The 13676-nt window shown below is 40.0% G+C and overlaps 1 protein-coding gene across 2 annotated transcripts in view; it reads right to left on the bottom strand.

Annotated features, from left to right (window-relative positions):
* KIF26B (kinesin family member 26B) overlaps positions 1–13676 on the bottom strand; it is a 568793-nt gene that overhangs the window by 349296 nt on the left and 205821 nt on the right. For both annotated transcript variants that reach the window (XM_068232060.1, XM_068232061.1), the window contains one exon: positions 4705–5241. In XM_068232060.1, the coding sequence (XP_068088161.1) occupies positions 4705–5241 (537 nt within the window). The remainder of the gene's footprint in view (positions 1–4704; positions 5242–13676) is intronic.

The following is a 13676-nucleotide window of genomic DNA, read 5'->3' as shown; positions in this document are numbered from 1 at the left end:
TCTGCTTATGCGGGGGGCCACTCAGGGGAGTCACAAGGATCACTTTTACATTCCGGCTGCGCCACTCTGTTTATGCAGGGGCCAATTGGTGGAGTCACAATGATAACTTTTACCTTCCACTTGATGCCTGCACCACTCTGCTTATGCCGGGGAGAGCTGTACACTTGGCAAAAAATACTCTGGAAAGTTGGTTTGAGTATAAGTCAACAACCCCCCTTTTAGGCCACTTGTTTGGGACCAAAAAGTCAGCTTATACTTAACCAGCTGGGCGGTATGGACGAGCTCAGCTCGTCCATCACCGCCGGAGGCTGCCGCTCAGGCCCTGCTGGGCCGATTTGCATCAAATAAAGAGCAGCACACGCAGCCGGCACTTTGCCAGCCGCGTGTGCTGCCCGATCGCCGCCGCTCTGCGGCGATCCGCCGCGAGCAGCGGCGAGAGAGGGTCCCCCCAGCCGCCTGAGCCCAGCGTAGCCGTAACAAAAAGTTCCGGCCAGCGCTAAGGGCTGGATCGGAGGCGGCAGACGTCAGGACGTCGGCTGACGTCCATGACGTCACTCCGCTCGTCGCTATGGCGACGATGTAAGCAAAACAAGGAAGGCCGCTCATTGCGGCCTTCCTTGTTTATTCTGGGCGCCGGAGGCGATCGGAAGAACGCCTCCGGAGCGCCCTCTAGTGGGCTTTCATGCAGCCAACTTTCAGTTGGCTGCATGAAATAGTTTTTTTGTTTATTCAAAAAAAAACCTCCCGCAGCCACCCTGGCGATTTAATCAGAACGCCAGGGTGGTTAAAGGACAACTGAAACAAGAGGGATAAGGAGACTGCCATATTTATTTCCTTTTAAACAATACTGGATGACAGGCTATCTTAAGGCTCGTACACACGTCGGGTATTCGCAAACGACCGGTCGCTTGGACGTTTGACTGTCCGTCAAAACGACCAGACGTTCAAACGTCCAAACGTTTGCGAAAATCCAACGTGTGTACGTACCTCTACTGATCCCCTGCCTCTAATCCTTTTAGCCATAGATCCTAAACAAGCATATGCAAATCAGGTGTTTCTGACTTTATTGTCAGATCTAATAAGATTAGCCACACACTTGTTTCTGGTGTTGTAAAAACACTGCTGCAGCCAAATACATCAGTGGGGCAGCCAGGCAACTGGTATTGTCTAAAAGGAAATACAAATGGCAGGCTCATTATTCCTCTTGCTTCAGTTGTCCTTTAAGTAAATACAGTATCACGCTGATACGTGAATAGGGCTATCGTAACAAGTGCAAGTCACAGTACTAGTGAGAAAAGAGTAATCAGAGACAGGCCAAGGTTGTTCACGTGAGCAGATGTCTGAGGTATAGGAGGGCTAGGCAAAATCGTAGTCAAATAACAGGCAGAGTCATACATATAAGTCAGATGTCAGTCGTATTGGAAGGATCAAACAGAATCGAAGTCAGGGGCAGGCCTGACTTCGATTTTTTTTAAATCGATATTTGAGCAACTGCTCACTAATTAAGCACTACACACTGCATAAAGGGGTGGGAGGAGGTTCAAGAATGATACACGTCTAAAAACAGTTTATTGGGAACACTACAAATGATGAATTTCCTGGGCTAGATCTAGCTTCCTCAGGTCAAAACCAGTGTCTGTATGCAGCAAGGAGATAGCTCAAAGCGCCTATTTATACAGACACTTTTTGCTCTAAGGAAACAAGGTCTAGCTCCTGAACCACATCTTCTGTAGTGTTTCCAACAAACATTGTTTACTTCAGCCATTTTGCTGTTGGTGACTTCTTTTGAGGTAAGTCACTTTCTTTACTTTATTTTTAACAGTTTTGAGACATTTTACCATTCTTGTGGCACATCATCCCACCCATTTATACACTTGCCCCCACTAGGGACTGTCAATAGGAACTAGTCCGTAATACTATCTGATCACGTTTTTTATATTTTGAAGAATGACTGCTTTGATCTTAAAGTGAACCTTAAGCCAGAAAAAAAAATGAGTTTTACTCACCTGGGGCTTCTACCAGCCCCCTGCAGCAGTCCTGTGCCCTCGCAGCCACTCAGTCATCCTCTGGTCCCCCGCAGCCAGCTAGTTTCGTTTTTGCCGACAGGCCCGTCAGGACTGGCCATGCGTACCTTTTTCTGCATTCCCGACTGTAATTAGCGCTATTGCAGGCCGCAACGCATATTTTTGTACGCGTTGCAGCCCGCAATAGCGCTAATTACAGTCGGGAATGCAGAAAAAGGTACGCATGGCCAGTCCTGACGGGCCTGTCGGCAAAAACGAAACTAACTGGCAGCGGGGGACCAGAGGATGAGTGAGTGGCTGCGAGGGCACAGGACTGCTGCAGGGGGCTGGTAGAAGCCCCAGGTGAGTAAAACTCATTTTTTTTCCTGGCTTAAGTGTCCCTTTAAAATCACCTGTGTTCCAACTGTACACGGAATACATCACTGTGGTTGTTGTTGCTGCAATCTGGGCTTATGAGTATTAATTTGTACCACAATTGTCCCACTGTTCTGACTGTTTTTGTTTCATTTCTAGCAGGCACTTTGTGAGACCTGGGACCCCTGCATACTCCACACTGCAATACCGTTCTATAGGTGGGAAGAGTAAGGCTTTATATTTACTAGTGGCTGTTACCTCTAGAGCCCCTACAGACTATGTGTATGTTCTCTTGGATTAGGTTCCATACTTGTTTGGATCCTCAAAGACTCTATCTCAGACTTTAGTTTAATTTTTGCTCCTAAAGGGGCAGTTTAGTGAAAATTATTGTTTTCCATTAATCACATATCAGTTATTTAATAAGGAGAGCATATGTTTCTCCATAGACCTTGTGTTAAAAAAGTAGATGATATCACTAATTCTGCTTTTTAAGACAGCTGAGCTGCGTCATTAGCATGCTAAGCGATGGACTTCACTGATAGTAGCAGACACTGCAGTTGATTTATAACGGCTGGCTCACTCACTACAGAGAGCCGTGCTGTTCTCACATGTAACTAGCTAAGTAAATAAACAAACAGGCTGCTAAGTAAGTAACTACGGTAATTAACAGCCTGTTTTATCTATTTACTTAGCTAGTTACATGTGAGAACAGCACGGCCCTCTGTAGTGAGTGAGCCAGTCATTATAAATCATCTGCAGTGTCTGCTACTATCAGTGAAGTCCGTTGCTTAGAGCAGCTTAGAGCATGCTAATGACGCAGCTCAGCTGTCTTAAAAAGCAGAATTAGTGATATCATCTACTTTTTTTTTTTTTAACACAAGGTCTATGGAGAAACGTATGCTCTCCTTATTAAATAACTGATATGTGATTAATGGAAAATAATAATTTTCACTAAACTGCCCCTTTAAGAAAAATGCTATGCATATTTTTTCCAGTATGGTCAAGAACTTGTTCAGGACTTTTTTAGTCTAAATATTTTGTGCTGGTTTGTAAACTTTTACCATTTTCTCTGTTTTTCATGTTAAATGCAAGTAAATGTTGAAATCTGTTGGTGGACTACTCCAATAACGTACACAATAACACATTTTGAGCCCCATGCTACAGTATGATATTGGCAACCAAACAAGTGTCAACACAAAGATCCACCTATGAAGTGTAATATACTGAAATAAATGAAAGCTAATTTCATGAAATCTTGGCCTGTAGCTTACCAAAATGTGTCAAGAAAGGTTCTAGTATACATTTTGACTATAATCAAAGTTTCAAACAGAAAAATCATGTCAAAGAACACATTTGATTTAATTTACCCTTTCCGCCAAGCCACAATTTCCGACTCTCTTCAACTATTTGGCAGAAAATTGGCAGTTTTTTTCACATTCATGCCCAAATTGTTGCATGCAGGTTTCCAAAGGATGCAAAAATATGCATATGAATGGAATTATAATGCAAAAAATGCATGTGAAAAAACAGAACCCTTCCTTTACGTTGCTGGAAGAGCCTGACTTGTCCATACTGTTTCCAGCAATTTTTCCCTGGATGAGTCAGGCTAGTCCATACCACCAGGGAGGTTAAACAGTCTCATGCACCAAGAGAGACAAAGGCAAAGTCCTTTTACATGCTATCATCACCAAATTTGCTAGGTATGTTGGAGAGAATAGTGGGAATGAGGGAGGAAATGGTTTTCAAAAAGAGTTCTTAGTGTTTGAGCAACTAATTTCAAATTTACAGTACGAAAAATGGTTTTTTAAATAAGGTTAAAATATGCATAATAGGTATTGACATTTTATACTACTGTATAAAAATCCATGGCAAATATACCTATTATTTGCATTCAAAAAAAATCCCGAGGTACATTCCCATTGGTCTGTTAAGGCAGAGCTTTCCAACCCTGTCCTCAAAGCCCACCAACAGAACTTGTTTTGTAGGAAACCCCAAAAATTCACAGGTGAGGTAATTAGTGTTCAGCAGAGCTAATTAACTACCTCTGTGGATTTTCACAAAACATGCACTGTTGGTGGCACTTGAGGATTGGGTTGGAAAGCTCTGTCTGAATTTTAATGAACAGACCATCATACTATGCTATAATTAAGCACCATTGTGTGTCCGAAACATGTCAACATGATAGTGTTTTATACCTGATTCAATAAAAACATTTTTTGATACTTTTAGATATTGTGCTACCTTCACTTCGAACAGGCCGTCACTTGTAAAAATCAAAAGAAATGTAAAAAAAAAAAAGTATTACATAATAATAAAACATACTGACCTGGTAAGGATAGAGGGTCACACCATTGGCTCTTGACAAAGACCAAGAACCATCAAGATACTGATGGGCTTGAATAGCAACTGAATTTAAGATGTTGCCATTGTTTGGGCTTGTAGGCATCTGTACACTAACTTTGGCTTGATGTGAAGGAGATCCGTTTTTCTTGTCTTGCCCATTGGCAAGACCAAGGCTGTTAGGTTTGCCACTGTGCTTGTTTGCCATGAATCCAGAATAGCTGGGTGGGGAATAAGGGTTTGGCATGTAAACCCAGTCTCTTGGCTGAAGACCCCCCATGTGTCTTGGACCCACCAGGGCCGGAATATTAGCATGTCCTGGGGGAGAGCCAGGTGAAGCTGCATCATAGTGTTCAGCATTTGCAGACTGTTCTAGTGATGTCACCATCTGGATAGCTTCTTGTTTCAGTTGATTTAGGTGAGTGGCACATATATCGCAGCGGTTGTCTCTCTCATTCCATGATTTTCGAATAGTGTTTGGAACTTGCAACTTGTCATGTATGCCGGTAGTGATTGAAGGATCCTGTTAAGATAAAATAATAAATATGTTAATAAACCTAATAGATATGTGTCATGTTTTAAGCATTTTGTACATTTAGTTATTGTGTTTAGAAGGAAATGATGTGTTTATTAAACATTTGTTTTCTGTACGGTAGCTCCACCTTTTTCTCTATAAAGCCATGGTATGCTTACTGCACTGCAGCTTAATGAGGTTCTTCGTGAACCTAAACTACATAGACACTTGTATACTTCAGTATATGTAGGATGTCAGTTGTGGGCATTGTGTCTGTGCAGCATATTCTGTTCTATCACCAATGAAGAGGAAAGGACGAGCAAGTGGTACCGTGCAGTGGAGAATATAAACAACGGCCAGGCAAGACCAATCAAACCAGCCAAACCACTGAAGAGGTATTCAACAACGCAATGGGATGTAGTAAAGGTGGAATAGCATTACACCCCTGAGTCTTCTAACTAAGTGCACGATCATGGACAGTCCATCTGGTACAAGTGACAGGAGAAAAAAAAATCCGCACAATCCAAAAAGAGTACAGTAATTTAATATAGGAAGTATCCAAAAGCAACACCAAAAGTACAACGACTGACATGTTTCGGATTTATCTAGTCCTTAATCATAACTCAGGATTACTAGATACGTCCGAAAGATGTCGGCCGGATACGTTCTATAATAAATTACTAATTTTTGCATTATGCAGATTTTCATTCTAACATCATGGAATGCCAGTAAACACTCAAGATTCTCAGCCAAGACAATCACAAATGATCAGCGCAAAATGTAAAGTGTGCGCGGCTTTAGATCAAATTAGAAGGTAATTACCATGTTTCCAGTATTGATTTTAATGTTCTCTTGATTAAAAAAATCGACTTTTAATTTCTAAATCTAGCAAATAAAAAATAAATGTATAACCACTATACATTAACAGCAACTACAACAATAGTAGCTATTCGAGATACATATGAAAGTATTACAGATACATAAAAAGTATAACACCATTTATGCATCATTATCATACCTTAAGGTGCATACTCACCTCTTGATTTATGTCGCCCTTCGGGGATCAGGACCCGATCCCGTTGGGGGACATCGCTGGCCAGCTTGTCCAGACATGTGTCAGCTGTGAAGTTGAGGACGGAATTTGTAGCTATGTTGGGGGCAGATGGAAGACGGATCGGTACGTGCGTGATGTCACATTGCAGGGGAGTGACACAGACAATGCTATTGGCTGTCGTGGGGGGAGCTGATAAGCTGGACTGATCGCAAGCGGGTTGTGGGCTGCTGTACACATGCCTAAATATCAACAGAGGTGGTCTTTTTCAGCCTCCTTAGTCAGGTGTGTGTACAGGCCTTTATAGGCATCTTTACGCCTTCACTAACACAACATTTGCCATTGACAAAGTGGCTAGGATATTTAGATATTATCAGGATTCCATAGATAAAAAATAACATTATCTTGACGTGTTCAGCTGAAGGGTTTAGGTTACAATATATTCTCAATGAATGTCAGGGTTTTATGAGCGTAAAGGTAGAGCTGATTATAAAGCGGCTGTAAATTGTACTGTCAGCAGTTCTGAAAGTCTCTACGTAACATTAAAACTGTATTTGCCCTTTGCAGTTCTGTATTGTTCCCATATCTTTAATACTTTCCTGAAGTGATGCCAATTTATTTCCATCATCAGACTTTATTTAAAAAGACATGTTCATTAGAGTGTACACGCCTGTTTCTGTGACATTTTAAAATAATGCACAGGATATACAGTGGTGTGAAAAACTATTTGCCCCCTTCCTGATTTCTTATTCTTTTGCATGTTTGTCACACTTAAATGTTTCTGCTCATCAAAAACCGTTAACTATTAGTCAAAGATAACATAATTGAACACAAAATGCCGTTTTAAATGATGGTTTTTATTATTTAGTGAGAAAAAAAACCTCCAAATCTACATGGCCCTGTGTGAAAAAGTGATTACCCCCCTTGTTAAAAAGTAACTTAACTGTGGTTTATCACACCTGAGTTCAATTTCTGTAGTCACCCCCAGGCCTGATTACTGCCACACTTGTTTCAATCAAGAAATCACTTAAATAGGAGCTATCTGACACAGAGAAGTAGACCAAAAGCACCTCAAAAGCTAGACATCATGCCAAGATGCAAAGAAATTCAGGAACAAATGAGAACAAAGTACTGTAATTGAGATCTATCAGTCTGGTAAAGGTTATAAAGCCATTTCTAAAGCTTTGGGACTCCAGCGAACCACAGTGAGAGCCATTATCCACAAATGGCAAAAACATGGAACAGTGATGAACCTTCCCAGGAGTGGCTGGCCGACCAATATTAGCCCAAGAGCGCAGAGAAAACTCATCCGAGAGGCCACAAAAGACCCCAGGACAACATCTAATGAACTGCAGGCCTCACTTGCCTCAATTAAGGTCATTGTTCACGACTCTACCAGAAGAAAGGGACTGGGCAAAAACGGTCTGCATGGCAGATATCCAAGGCGCAAACCACTTTTAAGCAAAAAGAACACTAAGGCTCGTCTCAATTTTGCTAAAAAAAATCTCAATGATTGGCAAGACTTTGGGGAAAATACCTTGTGGACCGACGAGACAAAAGTTTAACTTTTTGGAAGGTGCGTGTCCCGTTACATCTGGTGTGTAGAAGTAACACAGCATTTCAGCAAAAGAACATCATACCAACAGTAAAATATGGTGGTGGTAGTGTGATGGTCTGGGGTTGTTTTGCTGCTTCAGGACCTGGAAGGCTTGCTGTGATAGATGGAACCATGAATTCTACTGTCTACCAAAAAATCCTGAAGGAGAATGTCCGGCCATCTGTTTCGTCAACTCAAGCTGAAGCAATCTTGGGTGCTGCAGCAGGACAATGACCCAAAACACACCAGCAAATCCACCTCTGAATGGCTGAAGAAAAACAAAATGAAGACTTTGGAGTGGCCTAGTCAAAGTCCTGACCTGAATCCTATTGAGATGTTGTGGCATGACCTTAAAAAGGCGGTTCATGCTAGAAAACCCTCAAATAAAGCTGAATTACAACAATTCTGCAAAGATGAGTGGGCCAAAATTCCTCCAGAGCGCTGTAAAAGACTCGTTGCAAGTTATCGCAAACGCTTGATTGCAGTTATTGCTGCTAAGGGTGGCCCAACCAGTTATTAGGTTCAGGGGGCAATTTCTTTTTCACACAGGGCCATGTAGGTTTTGAGTTATTTTTCTCACTAAATAATAAAAACCATCATTTAAAACTGCATTTTGTGTTCAATTATGTTATCTTTGACTAATAGTTAATGGTTTTTGATGAGCAGAAACATCTAAGTGTGACAAACATGCAAAAGAATAAGAAATCAGGAAGGGGGCAAATAGTTTTTCACACCACTGTATGTTATCTTAGTTGCCTGATGTGATGCTGAGGAAAAATAAGGAAGCAAATAAGATTTTATATCATTTTATTCGTTATCAGTAGATGTATTATTTCAGTGAAGAAATCCAGTTTTATACTAACTGCCATAAATATATAATTATGCAAACAAAACATTTAACTTGTTTACAAGGAATAAACATACAGTCTTTGCTCTGGCTGGTTGTAGCATAGAGTGAATTTGTTAAATCAGGCAGACTAAGATAGAGGTCCCACTTGTGCCTACAGGAACTGCAGACGATTCCCAGCAAGTGTTTTGCCGAAAGAGTTCACCTTTTGTGTGCTTATTAACACACATTTTTTTACAGTAGCTAGTGCATCATATGAAAAAATTCTTGCATTGTGTGGGAAAGTAGTATAAGTTGTATTTGTTTTAACATTAAAGGGAACTAAGCACCCTTTCTTTCACTGGAATTTCTCCTGGCCTGTAATAGCTTTAGTAGCTGCCATGTTTCCCCCTTCCCTTCTTGCCTTACTTATTTACAGAAATCACAGATGCTATCTTCACACATTCCGTCAATATAAGCTCTTTGAAGAAATTGTCCTAATTACCCACCCCCTCTGTTGATGAAAAGATATTGTTTACTTCTTGCTAATGAGTACAATAAAACAATTAGCTGCCTGAAATCTCTGCAGACAAGCTGGACCACAGGCCTGCTGAAGTAAGCTAATAAAACTTAAAGGGAACCTGAAGTGAGTAAAAGTATTTAAAATAAACACATGATGTAGCTGCAAAAGAATATTACATACTTACCTCACCGCCAGTTCCTCTCAGAAGCTCACCATTTTCTTCTTAAAGTGATCCCTTCCAGTTCTGACAATATTTTGTCAGTATTGAAATATACCAGTTGCTGTCAGTTATATATCAGCAGCTGTCAGTTACAACTGAATGTGCAAGGTAATGCCCATGTTTCCCTAAGGCTCAAGTGGGTGATATTACAGTTTAACAGTGTGCTGACCAGGAAGCGGTTATGGGGTAATGGCCATTTTTAAAATAAAGGATGGAAAATTCAATTGATCACAGTGGACAAATGGGATGCAGGCGAGGAGAATGAGATTGAGGAGTAGACTACACAGAAGGTAAGTATGACCTGTGTATGGTTATTTTGACTTTTTTACTTTCAGTTCAGGTTCTCTTTAAGTGCTAAACTTTAAATGTAAAATAAAAGTAAAATAGAGGTTTATTTTAATAATAAGACATATTGTTGGCATGCATTTTTCATGTGCTATTGAGATGGGTGTTAAAAATGGTGCTCAGTTCACTTTAATCACAATCAAAGATACCGTCTGAAAGCGCAGCAGCCCCATGGACAATGATTGCGTCTGTTTTCACATGCGTTTTCCCAATGTGGCAAAATGCTGCAGATTTTTCTGCAAGTGTGACACCTGCCTTAAAGACATTCATTTGATTGGGCAAACAATCAATGAGAACATTTCACACTATCCACTCACTACCACACACTCTCCACTCAACATTATCAACTATAAAATTGCAGTATATGAAGTGGTCCAATCAATGTACCATTACTTAAATATTGCTAGATAAGGGTTGTTTTTTTTTTTTTTTTACTGAAAAGTGAATGTCCACAGAAGACATTCAAAGTAAAATTCAATGACAACCAAGAGTATTGTTGTATTAACTTGATTTGTACATTTTGTTTTTCCTGGATGATAAAGAAAGAGGTCAAAGCATATGGTTAAAATTAAAGTGAACATGGGAGATAGGCAAGAGGAGGTTGCTGAATCCACAAAACCCTTTCCAGTCTGTCAAGTAGGCAAAGGCTATTAAGGTATTGCTGGCAGTCACTGCTAATCCTTGGAATGATACGTTGACACCATTAGCACAGACATCCTGCTCCTAAGCATTAAATAGTACCACTTATATATTTCCTTCCACTTACTTCAGATTCTATTTTATTTGGCTTCCATTTATCCATAGTAAATAAAAAACAAAAAACAATCCAGTAGTAAACAAAATTGGGATCTACTGTATGTATCCGAGTTACCAGTTAAAATGCATTTTGTTTAAGCTTTTAATACTTCATAATAGGTGCTCCAATAGCAGCTATTACAGCTGACCCCATGGATATCTGTGAACCACTGGCTTGGTTATTGGTGATCTGTACTTACTTTTAGTATATAGAATAAACTGGAACAGAGGCGCAAAAAGAATATAAACAATTGTTTTAAAAAGAATAAAATGGGAGATAGTGGTGGACTTACCTCCCTATAGAAGACTCAGATGAGTACAAGTTCAATTCAAAACACTTCCACTGTGGAGTTATTAATGAAAATGTTTTGAATTGAACTCGTACTCATCTGAGTCTTCTATGGGGAGGTAAGTCCACCACTACCTCCCATTTTATTCTTTTTAAAACAATTGTTTTTATTCTTTTGGTGCCTCTTCCAGTTATTATATACATTGCTAGCCCACCCTTTGGTATGTTTCCCCTTTTTGTCTTCAGAGAATGACTTCTTAACCTAAGCAGGGTCAGGTTTATACTCCCCTCTTGCCTTCACAGTGGTTACCATTGTGGTGGCAATTATCAATTGTGTTATAAGCTGCATCATCAGGGGCTGTTGGTTTTTCCTTTTTTTTGTCTCCTCATACTTTAATATAAAAAGACAAACGTCCATTGAGTTCAACCAGAAAAAGAAAACGTACAACACCAGCCTGCTCCCTCACATATCCCTGTTGATCCAGAGGAAGGCGAAAAACACTTACAAGGCATGGTCCATTTAGCCCCAAAAGGGAAAAAGTCCTTACCGACTCCAGATGGCAATCAGATAAAATCCCTGGATCAACACCACTGGGCATTACCTAGTAATTATAGCCATGAATGTCTTTCAATGCAAGGAAAGCATCTAAGCCCCCTTTAAATACATTGCTTTCTACTGTATCTGCTAAATCATTAATAAATACATTGAAGAGCACTGGACCCCATACTGACCCCTGTGGGACCCCACTGCTAACAGTGACCCATTTTAAATATGATTCATTGACCATATATATATATACACAGTGGGATGCAAAAGTTTGGGCAACCTTGTTAATCGTCATGATTTTCCTGTATAAATCGTTGGTTGTTACAATTAAAAAATATCAGTTAAATATATCATATAGGAGACACACAGTGATATTTGAGAAGTGAAATGAAGTTTATTGGATTTACAGAAAGTGTGCAATAATTGTTTAAATAAAATGATGCAGGTGCATAAATGTGGGCACTGTTGACATTTTATTGATTCCAAAACCTTTAGAACTACATTTTGGAACTCAAATTGGCTTGGTAAGCTCAGTGACCCCTGACCTACGTGCACAGGTGTATCCAAATATGAGAAAGAGTATGTCAGGGGGTCAATTGTAAGTTTCCCTCTTTTAATTTTCTCTGAAGAGTAGAAACATGGGGGTCTCAAAACAACTCTCAAATGACCCGAAGACAAAGATTGTTCACCATCATGGTTTAGGGGAAGGATACAGAAAAGCTGTCTCAGAGATTTCAGCAGTCTGTTTCCACAGTTAGGAACATATTAAGGAAATGGAAGACCAAAGGCTCAGTTCAAGTGAAGGCTCGAAGTGACAGACCAAGGAAAATCTCGCATATACAGAAGCAACAGATGGTGAGAACAGTCAGAGTCAACCCACATACCAGCACCAAAGATCTATAACATCAACTTGCTGCAGATGGAGTCACTGTGCATCATTCAAGCATTAGGCACACTTTACACAAGGAGATGTGAGATGTGTATGTGAGACTGATGCAGAGGAAGCCTTTTTTTTACGCCTACAGCACAAACAAAGCCGCTTGAGGTATCCTAAGCACATTATTTATTTATTTATTTAAGTATTTATATACACATTTGGACAAGCCAGCTTCATTTTGGAATAAGGTGCTGTGGACTGATGAAACTAAAATTGAGTTATTTGGGCATAACAAGGGGTGTTATACATGGAGGAAAAAGAACACTGCATTCCAAGAAAAACACCTGCTACCTACAGTAAAATATGGTGATGGTTTCATCATGCTGTGGGGCTGTGTGGCCAGTGCAGGGACCGGGAATCTTGTCAAAGTTAAGGGACGCATGGATTCTACTCAGTATCAGCAGATTCTGGAGACCATTGTCCAGGAATCAGTGACAAAGCTGAAGCTGCGCCGCGGCTGGATCTTTCAACAAGACAACGACCCTAAACACTGCTCAAAATGCACTAAGGCATTCATGCAGAGGAGCAAGTACAGCATTCTGGAATGGCCATCTCAGTCCCCAGACCTGAATATAATTGAAAAATCTGTGGTGTGAGTTAATGAGAGGTGTCCATGCTCGGAAGCCATCAAACCGGAATGAACTAGAGATGCTTTGTAAAGAGGAATGGTCCAAAATACCTTCAAGCAGAATCCAGAGTTCTCATTGGAACCTACAGGAAGCGTTTAGAGGCTGTAATTTTTGCAAAAGGAGGATCTACTAAATATTGATTTCATTTTTTTTGTGGTGCCCAAATTTATGCACCTGCATCATTTTGTTTAAACAATTATTGTGCACATTCTTTAAATTCAATAAACTTCATTTCACTTCTCAAATATCACTGTGTGTGTCTCCTATATGATATATTTAGCTGCCATTTTTTATCTTAGCAACCAACGATTTATACAGGAAAATCATGACAATTAACAAGGTTGCCCAAACTTTTGCATCCCACTGTATCTCTCTCTCTCTCTCTCTCTCTCTCTCTCTCTCTATATATATATATATATATATATATAGTTTATTTATTTTTTAAATACAGTTTTTCTTTTTACCAACCAATTCATGTGAATCAGACTATAGTTTCTTGTTTATTACTTGATATGTGTTTATACTTTCTGAAGTGCTCACATCGTATTACAGAGCAAATAATCCCATGATTGTACAATCTCATTATGATAAAAAGGTTTTAATAAGTAAAGTATCCCCTCCACCTGCCATGATGGGTATGACTAAAGCATGTACACAACACTAATGGCAAGCCACATGCATAATC

Source organism: Hyperolius riggenbachi, chromosome 4 (assembly GCF_040937935.1).
Source record: "Hyperolius riggenbachi isolate aHypRig1 chromosome 4, aHypRig1.pri, whole genome shotgun sequence".
NCBI lineage: Eukaryota > Metazoa > Chordata > Amphibia > Anura > Hyperoliidae > Hyperolius > Hyperolius riggenbachi.
This window is presented reverse-complemented; position numbering and strand designations above follow the sequence as displayed.